We start from the raw sequence: 10,957 nt of genomic DNA on the forward strand, positions 1-10,957 counted from the left end.
TACTCCAGAGGCTTAGTTTCAAGTGTGGGTTTAAGATCCTTGGGAATTTTTCATACATAACCTGTCTCAGAAATGTCTTCCCTCTTGCTCCCAATGTGTTCCTGTGATGGGCCTGACAGAATATGATAGGTATGATTGAAAGGTCCTTTTAGTGTCCTCAGGGTAGAAACTGTTGATAAAATTAATATACAGTAGATCCTTAGAATTTTATAGGTATGGGTTAAGATATTGACCCAGGACTATGAAAAATTCAGAAATATGTGATCTGGATTCTGAACCTCTGGGAATTTTTCATTACTGGTCTGTCAGGCCTAATCCCTTACCATCTGGCTTCCTCCATTGTCAGCCTGGCCAAACTCATAATGGATATCAAAAGATAGCTTCCTAATGCCCCTAAGGTAGAGTTCAAAACTAAAGAAAATGGATAGCTTAACAGAGTAACAGTAAATGGATTGTTTAGAAAGGTGAAAGGTCAAAAAGAGTTTTTGCATAAGTACTTAAGAATGTTAATGATTCTGCTGAACGTTATCTTGTTGCCGAAAGCAAAATTTATTTCATTTTTATGCGACCTAACGACAAGAAGAGGGAGATTAATAATTCGAAAGAACTATGCTCGGACATTTTTAGAATTAGGCGTCGTGTTATTGTTCTGAGGATTTGAATCCAGATCGGATCTTCGGAATTGCTCGGGAAGACCAAACTTGGATACAAATTGGCCTGGCATATGGCAAGCACCATTCTGACCTTCCAATCACCCTTAATACGAATGAAATTAAATCATTTTTGTATTTGTCAACAAGGTCGTACTATCCCATGGCTGGGTCCCTAGGCTTTTGGGTACTTTGGGCCTCTTCAGACACTTCACTCTTTCCCTGGTATTAGACTACACAGTCTTTGTAAAACAGTATTAGTCCTTTATTTCTTTTTACATTTTTCTGGGTCCTAAGCAGTGCCTAACACTTAACATGGCCTTGTCTGACAACTTAGGCAAACCTACATTTTATTTTTAATAATAATTATATCATACATTGTTGCCATGGGTTCTCCTATTTTTACCATTAGTGCTATAAAATTTTGTGAATTGTAAAATCATTTTTATGCAGGGATATATTCAGGTGGAGATGCTTATAATGCTATATCACCCCTTTGTCCTTTGATACAAAAGCATCAGCTTTGTTGCTTTGAAATAAATATAACAAAACATATGGTGTGACTTAATTAAAATTAAGTACTAAGATACGCTTCTTGTTTAGTCTTGGTATAAACTTCCAAGTTTATTATAAGATTAAGTAACTAAATTAATTCCAAGGCAATTGAGTAACGTTCACTGGAAAATGGCAGAACCCATGTGCCTTGGTCTTTCTGAATCTGCCATGAATGGAATCCATATTCTCAAAATCGTGCATACCTCGCTGTATTTTTGTACAGTATAATGAGCAACTATTTACCGTGACATTCACAATACCCGGCTGCAATTTTAATTAATCATATATTTAATTTTTTTTAAATTGTTCACCTCAAATTAATAGTGTCTTGCCTCTGTACATCATACTTTTCCTGCTAACAATAGAGCTGCGCCGGTCATCTAACTCGTTTCAGGGGAAAATTTTTGAATTGAAATAACGTGACTTTTGATGTAAGCCGGAAGTTCGTATACAGTTAATCGTGGCCTCCTGACCTTAATCTAAGCTTTCAATATCTGGTCTCGACTTTCATCTAACTCCGTTCTCGGGATTAAAGGACACAGACAGACGACAGTGGGAATTTATAGGTCTACAATTTCAAATTGCAGCCCAATGAGTGTTGAAACAGTAGGAATCATAATTTGTATGTAGATCATAGGAGGGTATTTCAGAAACGTGACACCTAACATCGTTATTTATTACTAATACCTATAATCGCCGTAAATTTTATATATTTACATTAAGTTGCATTATTTATATTAAGGTGACCAACCGTCCTGCTTTTGTAAGTTCTGTCCTCCCTCGAAAAGTGTCTTCCTTTTCGTTATTTGAAGACTAATCTGTAAATCTATATTCGATTGATGCCGAGCCGATCCGTTGCATGTGATGTGATGTGTTTGTATTTGACATGACGGTTCCTCAAGGCTCGGTACATTGCAGCAAGGCGCGATTATAAAACACGTGCTCTGCACAGGAGATCTTGAGAGAGTGCGCTGCATGCGACTAGCTTTGTTTTACTTCTTACCGAAACATAACACGGCACATACGCATGCAGTAGAGATTATTATAGTGTATTATTATTGCAATGAATAAAATGTTTCTTTTATTTACAATATTTTTTCCTGCAATTTACTTGTCCTCCTTTTTAATGTAAAAAAGTTGGTCACCTTATGTATATTCCCATAAACTACCGTCCTTAGTTTCATGGATGGCTTGGTGGTTAGGGTGGCAGTCCATCTCTCTAGGAATACGGATAGAGTCCGGAATGGTCAAAAATTCCCAGTACTTTTTCGGCAGGGGGTCTGTTTGGATGTCGGGCCACCCCAATGCGAGTTTGAATGAGCCCACAATAGGCTTGCTAAGAAAACCCTCTTAGTGCCCACAGAGGCAGTCTGGTGGTGAAGGAAAGGGACGAAAAGAGCTTTAAAGCACCATTCGTAAGCATTGATTTAGATCAACTAAATGTGCAAAATACAAGTTCACAGGAAACTGGTGAATATAATAATCAAGGTCGGGGCCAAATACGTTCTAATTCCTGAAATATTGCGTTGGGATTATGTATAAAACTCCGTACCCTTGGAAACGTTTTTTCCCATTCGTTCACAATCAAGCAAGATTTTTAACTCAAAAGGTAAGGTGGAGTCAAACAAAAATGCAACATTTTTGAATAAAAGTGCCTCTAGCTAATGTAGTTATGGCTGGAATGGAGGAAAATGAATAGGTCCGCTTTAATCGATAGACAAAAATTTATGAAAAGCTTAAGACAAACTTAGAATGCCTTCCTTGTCCGAAGCGGTTAAGTCTTCAACCTATCATCTGGGGAGCTGGGATGAAATTCGAAAGAACAACTTCGTAGCAACTTTTTTATGGGCGGTCTATCCTGAATATGCCGCGTTCTATCCCTTACCACTTAACCGACCCTATTGTGGGTCTGGCCGAACTCATGATGAGTAGGATTAAACAACCTTTGATGCGTATAGAGGATTTCATCTGCTGTAAGAAGGCTTTCTGATTAATCATACCCATCATGGGTTTAGCCAAGATTCACGATGAGGCGGCCTGGTAATGAAGGATAGGGACCCAACATAACCGAGGTAGATCACCCCCAAAAAATTCCTGCTGTTTTAGACATGCTCTGATTTGTTTCCGAGTCTCCGAGAGCAGGGCCGGATTTACATAAGGGCATTTGGGGCCTGTGCCCAGGGCCCCCACAAAACTGAAAAAAAATTATGTTTAAACATAATTTTTTTTTCTATTACCGCGACAGCCTAGTGTGGCCTAATCATGAGGGCAACAGGCAGAGAAAACCAAACCCGGGAAAAAACCTATGAAACATCGGAAAATTTCGGGAAAAAATTTCACATAGGTATTTTTCAGTTAAATTAAAATAATTAGTTTTATACAATAAAATATGTGTATGTTTACAATAACCTTATTTTTAAATGAAATTTACAACTTCCTAGTTGAAATCTAATTGAAAGTACAGTATTTTGTGTAAATTTTCTAAATCGTCAAATTTGCCTACTCTTAAAGGGGGGACCCCCACCAAATTTGTGCCGGCCCTGTCCGAGAGTATCAGGACGACACTTTAACCGCTAGGCCATCCGGCCGTAAATGTCTACAGATTGGAAAGAGTGAAGGAAAAAGTCTACAAGGTAGGGAGAGGGAAAAACAGTTTTATACAAATTCATAAAGCATAAATTACAGAGTAACAAATTGATTAAAAAATAAAATTTGGAGTTTTAAATACAAAGAAAATATTTTGAAAAAACTAATGACGTCGCTTCCTCTAACTAAATACTCAAAAACTTCGTTCTTTAGCGCGAATTAAGAAACATTTAACTTTTCAATTTGTTTTTAATCATTTAGTAATTATTAAAATCATAATTTATATAAAATGGGTCGAAAATCACCCTTTAACTCTATCGATGTAAATTACATTTAAATTTTTGTAATTAGCATCATTTAGAGTACTTTTTTGACGTCATCGCCGTATCACATTGCTCTCATCTAGAGAGATATACGCAATAATTATCATTAACAATATTGTGAAGTTATCTCAATATATTAATTTATCTCGATTCAAGGGCGTTAATAGTTTAATAATAATTTCGCAATTAATTTTCGAATAAGTTTTATTTACTGTAACAGGAAGGAGGAAAGTTGAAGGTGAACAGGTTTTTCCGCTTTACTCCTCGCACCTGTACTTAGTCGGATTTGGCCGGTGTTTCGATAAGAAAGACCCGTAAGCGTTATTAATCGAGCGGAATCATTTAGAAAGTTTAATTAATCGATTATCTCCGATTATAAACATTGAATCACACCGATAGATGGCGTGCAGAGGATGCAAAATGGCTATTATTCATAAAGCTTTGGCCACGTGGGTTCTCGGGACCATCTTCCTCATCCTCTTCACTCTTCGACTGGACGAAAAGATCGATTGGGACAGCTTCATCATCTTTAGCCCCATGTGGGTTTTCGACGTCAAAGTTATGGGTTTCGTGTTGTTTCGTATCATGATTCATTGCAGGCTTGGCCACGATCATTATTTCGTTACCATGCAGAAGAAATTTTGGTATTTATTCTGCATTTTCTTGAAAGTTGCATTTCAGGTGCTGCTCTGCGGGAAATTGAAATTCGATTGGAGTTTCTCGTGGTATTTTGTGGCCATTCCTTTGTGGATGCTGCTTATTGCAATTTCTGGTGATGTTCTGTTGCATCTTTTTGGCAGGAGGACCTATTGACGGTGACAATGAAGTATTAATACCGTCTTGTTTCGACCGATGGTTGCCGAGCTCTCGACGGCTGCGACTCGAGCTAACTTCCGATGCGAGTCTTCTCTCGAATGAATCCGAACGACCGAGTCGAATGTTTCGGAATGTAAACCTTTGACTTTGAAGTTGGCTTGTCCCGAGCGATGATATGCTGCTATAATATAATTAATGATGTTCTCAAAGGGTTGAAAGCTCTGTTTATTTTATAAATTGTCAATTGTGAGTTATTATGTAAGCATTTATATGATTACTGATTACAAAGATTGCCAAGCTCTAAAATGGTAACAACATCAACATGGAAGAATTTAAATGAATGGAGTAATTTCTTCATTTTGAAGTCATTCCAAAGATAGCTTATTCAAAATGAAGACGAAACATTGATTTATAAATGCTGTGTTTTACATTTGGCTGTGGCTTTATATCTTTGTGGATGTTATGCGAGTTTGAGTTTTGCAGTCGCATCTTGACTAATGAGGGAAATTGTGAGCAAAGGACACTTGCGGTTTGTTTAATGAAAAAATGATCTCTCATGATACGGATGAGTATTTAATTATCGGCTTTAATATGGCTAAAGTTCACGTTATAACTATGTAAAATCAGTTATTTATATTAAAGATCGAAGTCTTGCTATCTTCACGTACTTTTTATAAAAATGAGTATTAAATTATATAGTAAAAAGTACGTACGTAATCGTCGGTGATGTCTATATTGATGTACGCGATGTTAAATCTTGTCCGACCGATAACCAAAAGGATGTTTTTATGTAAATTGAGTTGTTTTACTGATCGAAACAGCTGCTTATACTGGATGATTACAGTTTAAATTGTACAAATTGTTCCAAAGTTTGGTACAAATATGTTGAAAATTCTTAAACTTCCAAAACATTCACCATGATATATGCTTGTGTTTAAATTTCTTAAAGAGGATGAAGCATCAAAGTAGAAAGGATGCTATTAACATATTACTTCTTGTTTATTGTTTAGTTAATAGAGATTGCTTTGAAAATTGCTGTCTTAACTATATGTTTCTATAAACTTTGAGAGAAAAACTTCATGCAGATGTTTTTATCTCTCAAAGTTTATAGAAACATACATAGTTAAGACGACAATTTTCACGGGGGGTCTATATACATCTCCAAAGTAATACATACGTCAAAGATGAGATTTAAAACTGAAATTAGCTGTAGATCTGTTGTTTAATTTTCGATTTAAACGTCGACGGGTTAAAATTCAATACTGCCGATTACGTAGAGTCAAAGACGACGATTAATGCAACTTATTTTTGAAGATTGAGAAGTGAGACTATTAATTATTAGAAGATATGATTGAAATCAGTAAGGAAGGAAGTTTATATAGTTGTTGCCTTTCACATTTACTATTTCTTTTTTAAATTCATTGTAAGTACATAAATATAAATGGAAAAGTATAGAGAATGAGAGAACATACATTTTTGAAATTGTTCTTATTAGGTATGCATTTTATATAGTACAAAGGGACTTATAAAAGTTTTTTGAGTGGAAACTTTTATACTGTTGTAAGGATTTTCAACTAAGCATTTTCTAGTCATAAGTTTTTAACAAATGTCAATTAAGAAGTGAAATTCTGCTGGAGTGTTATCAATATGATACATCATGAACAGAAATTTTCACTGTGTTTCATGTTCTACAATTGCCATGAAGTTTAACTCCATATTGTCTGCAATAGAGCAATAAATTTGTTCTGTTTGAAGTCTATTCTGATGATCAGTTGCACAAAGAGAAAGTTGATAAATTTCACAGTAAAATATAACTTTCCTGGTGAATGAATGCCAAATGAATTCAAGTCTGTCACTTGCCATGCAATATCAAGTGCCAGGAATTGCACAAAAGTGAAGCACTCTAGGATTTAAATCATATCTGGACTTCTGGGTTTTAAGACCTTTTATGTAGTGTATGTTTGAGTTTGTTTTCAAGATTATAACAATTTTTTTGTACAAAGAAATTGAAAAAAGTCTATAAAAAAACAGCATGAGAATTATCAAAAATCTTGCAATTGTAAATATATATATATAAGAAAGCAATTTTCTCATCTTTGTTGTACAAAAGGTAAAAGATGGTCGTAATGTCACTTTTTTATTGAAAAATATCAAATTTTAGAAGTTTCTCGCAGTTTCTATTTGTATATATGACATGGCCTTGTGCAGGATGTAAAGATATATTGCATTATTGCTACTCCAACTTTTTTAATAGGAATATGACTGATTCATCACTTCATTAGGTTCCTGAAAAAATCTCATCAAAATGCTTGCTCTATTCTTCTCAATGTATAAACATAATTTATTACAATAAATATTTATTATCTCTCTTATTGTAAAAAGTTTTGATGCTTGCTTTCTGTTCTACGTGTGCTAAGAAGATTATTTTTCTGGGTTTGGCAACCCAGGAAAAAAACCTTCCGAACACGTCGGGCCCAAACCTCACCGACCGTCCAACGGTTGGGAGGGTCGGGCCCAACATATTTGGGACAGATCAATCCCCGAAAAATTTCCAGAGTTTGCTCAAATTCGGTCCACACCTCCAGAGCAATAGGCCTACACCTTAACCCGACGACAGTTCGGTATTCGACGACCGTAGACTAATCTTTCTAGTCCTCCAATATTGACATTAAATTCCTTGGAGAGTTGAAAAAATGTGGAAAAAATACAAACTCGAATCAAATTCCTATTAAATATAATTCTTGGTTTACTGGGGAGACAAATTAGTTAAAACATCTTATGCTTCAGATTACATATATTAAATCTGAATATTCTGCTTAGTGATACATGCTATTTTATGACTTATAAAATAATGAAAGTATATGAAATAAAGAATTGCAATTTTTCTGGATGAATTGTAGCATAGAAATATGTAGTCCTGGAAATTTTTAACCAAGGTTTTGTCATAAGTGAATGATTATCCCAATTAGGTAATTTATTATTTTAATATTTACATAAATAACAGTTTATTAAGTAAAATATATATTCTGATAGTATAATTGGTTAATGTTCAGCCTGAAGCTGAAGAATGAAAGATCAAAGATAAAAACATCCATTATAAACACGTTTTTATCTAACACTACTACTAGCAGTAGGTGATCTTTTTTTTTTTTAATATGTTAAAAGTTTACCATAAATTAATATTTAAAATAATTAATACGGCAACTTAAATATACACGAGCAATTATTTATTGTGACATCACCACAATGCCAGGCTGCAATTTTTAATCGTATTTTAAATTTAATTTAAAATATATCCTTTCCTCCACAACTTAGTAGTGTCCCCTACATCATACTTTTCCTTTAACAATAGAATCGTGCCGGTCTTCTATTAACTGCTTTCGGGGGAAGTTTTGAATCGAAATAACGTGACTTCCGGTTTGTATCGGAAGTTCGTACGATATCTAGTTAATCGAGACCTATTGCCCATAAGATTTCCATATCTGGTCTCGTCTTTCATCTAACTCTCTGCTCGAGATTAAGGAAGGATAGACAGACGGACGACAGTGGAAGTTTATAGGTCTACAATTTTTTTCAAATTGCAGCCCAAAAAGCGTTATTCTACAAAATCCTTACTTAATAAACATTTAAATTTGAGACAAATAATTCTATCGATTGTTTGTGGCGGGATTAAATCATCGCCGAAATCGTACCGAGTACACTTCTTTAGTTTTTAGTTTTCTGCCGAGTATAGCAGAAAACTAAAGTCCCGCGAGCACCACCACTTTTTCCACGCTACTCTTATCCTGCGCTCTTGTCTTTAGCTCCTTATAATCACCCTCTTTTAAGTCATCCACTATTTTAATTCTCCTTCTCCCTCGTTTCTTTTTGCTCGCAACCATTCCTTCCATAACGTCATTCCATAAGCTTTCCTCTCGAATCGTGTCCCATCCAATTGGCCTTTCGCCTCTTTATTACCTTTAATACGCTCCTTTTTTCACCCACTCTTCTTAGGACTTCCTCGTTTCTCACTTTATCGCTCCAGCTGACTTTCTCTATTCTTTTCTATTTCCACACCCACATCCCTACGGCCTCTATTCTCTTAATGTTGTATTGTCTCAAGGTCCAAGTTTCAGCACCCCAGAGGAAAACACTCCAGATGTGGCATTTGACCAGTCTTTTTCTCAATTCTAATTTCGGAAGCCCTCACAAAGTTGTTTTAATTTTGCTAAATGTTTCTTTCGCTGTACCAATTCTCCTCTTTATGTCTTTCCCACTTCCGCTCTAGATATTCTACGATCTTCTCTTCCATATATATGTTGAAAAGAAGTAGTGATAGGCAACACCCCTGCCTAACGCCCTTTTCAATCGTGATTTCCTCTCTGTATTGACCATCCACTTTAACTACTACTCTCTGATATTTGTTCAAGTTTAGTATTAATCTCTTGTCTTTCCAATCTACTCTTTTTTTCCCCTCAAAATGTCTATCAATCTTTCCCGGTCAATTTTGTCAAACGCCTTCTCTAGATCTATAAAACACACCAACATTCCTTTCCCTTTTCGATGTATCTTTCTCCTGTAGTTCTCATCGCATCTCTAGTGCCTGTTCTCTTTCTAAACTCAAACTGTTCTTCCCTTACGAATGAGCTCAGTTTTCCATAGAGGCGTTTCTTTAATACACGGTATTCTTAAAAAATATTTTTTAGGTATAAGAGATCAAGCTAACTGTTCTTCGGAATAGGAATTAAAATATTCCTCAGAAAGTCGCCAGGCCATGTGCCTGTGTCATACATAGATCACGTTGTAAATCCTAGCAATTTTCTTAATTCCATTCAAGTAAAACTCGCTCGGCAAAACGTAAATTAACCCGACGATGGCCAACAGATTTGGTTGAAAACGTTTGTTGCGTTTTTTATTAAATTTCTCGGCAACTATAGGTGTGGTGTTTTGATTTCTTAATTCCATTTTCGCCCAAATTCTTAATGAATTCTGTAGGGATATTATCGATGCCTTCTGATTTTCTATTTCTTAACCCTTTTACTGTACTCGTGGCCTCTTTCGTCAAGATCGGAGCTTTTCTTCATCTTTATTCACAGCACTTTCTTCTACCTTTAGTTTCACATTATCTTCCGCTCTATAAAGATCACTGATGTATTCGTGCCATCTGTGGATCTTCTCCTTATCATTTATACTCTCTCCATTTTTGTCACTAATAGTTACTCTCTTAGCCCCTCCGAACCAGAATGTGTTCTTAACTTTATCATACTTCAAATCTTTTATACTTCTCCAGACTTTCAATTTCTTTATATTCTCTTTCGAGCCACGCTGTTTTGGCTCGCTCGATCACCATTCTTAGCTCATTGTTCATTTCTTTGTATTTTCGTCTTCCTTCTTCAGAGTTCACATTCTTCCACCTTCTTCTTTCATTCATTTTACTCGTCATTTTCTCCGTAACCCAGGGTTTACCAGTTATTTGACCTTTTTTCTTTCCTACCCGCTCCTCTGCTGGGGCACAAATATTTTCTTTCACCGATATCACAATTCGTTTGGTCCTTCGGCATCCTCTTCCTTTATTATTATTATTATTATTATATATATATTTTTTTTTGATTTTTTGATCAGATACTAATCTAAACATTTCACTATTCCTTTTCAAATTTTCTAAATCCCATTTCTCGCTTGCCTTTTTCCTCTTTGTGATCTTCTCGGGGCTCATTTTGAGTTTTGCGAATAAGACGCTGCGATCTTAGTCTGTCTGCACCCGACGGGTGCTTACATCCTTAATACTAATACTAAGTAGTATATAGTCTATTTGGTATCTGTTGCTTTCCCCGGGATCTTTCCAAGTATATAATCTTCTCTTAGGCTTTTGAAACCATTGTAATCGCCATACTATGTTCTTTGCAGAATTCAATCAACCATTCTCCTCTCCCGTTCCCGCTTCCCAATCCACGTCTTCCTACAATATTTTCCTCTCTCGTGTTTCTCACCACAGCATTTTAATCTCTCGATAACGATAGGCGGGGCATTTCTTTCTCGCTCTTCCAT

At 35.7% G+C, this 10,957-nt stretch overlaps 1 protein-coding gene across 1 annotated transcript; it reads left to right on the top strand.

Annotated features, from left to right (window-relative positions):
- Positions 1–4,534: 4,534 nt before the first annotated feature.
- LOC136968579 (transmembrane protein 60) lies at positions 4,535–4,927 on the top strand. Its single transcript, XM_067262578.1, has one exon. The coding sequence runs from the start codon at positions 4,535–4,537 to the stop codon at positions 4,925–4,927; it is 393 nt and encodes a 130-aa protein (XP_067118679.1).
- The last annotated feature ends 6,030 nt before the right edge of the window (positions 4,928–10,957 follow it).

This window comes from Centruroides vittatus, unplaced genomic scaffold (genome assembly GCF_030686945.1).
Source record: "Centruroides vittatus isolate TY-2023 unplaced genomic scaffold, ASM3068694v2 contig_15, whole genome shotgun sequence".
Taxonomy (NCBI): Eukaryota; Metazoa; Arthropoda; class Arachnida; order Scorpiones; family Buthidae; genus Centruroides; species Centruroides vittatus.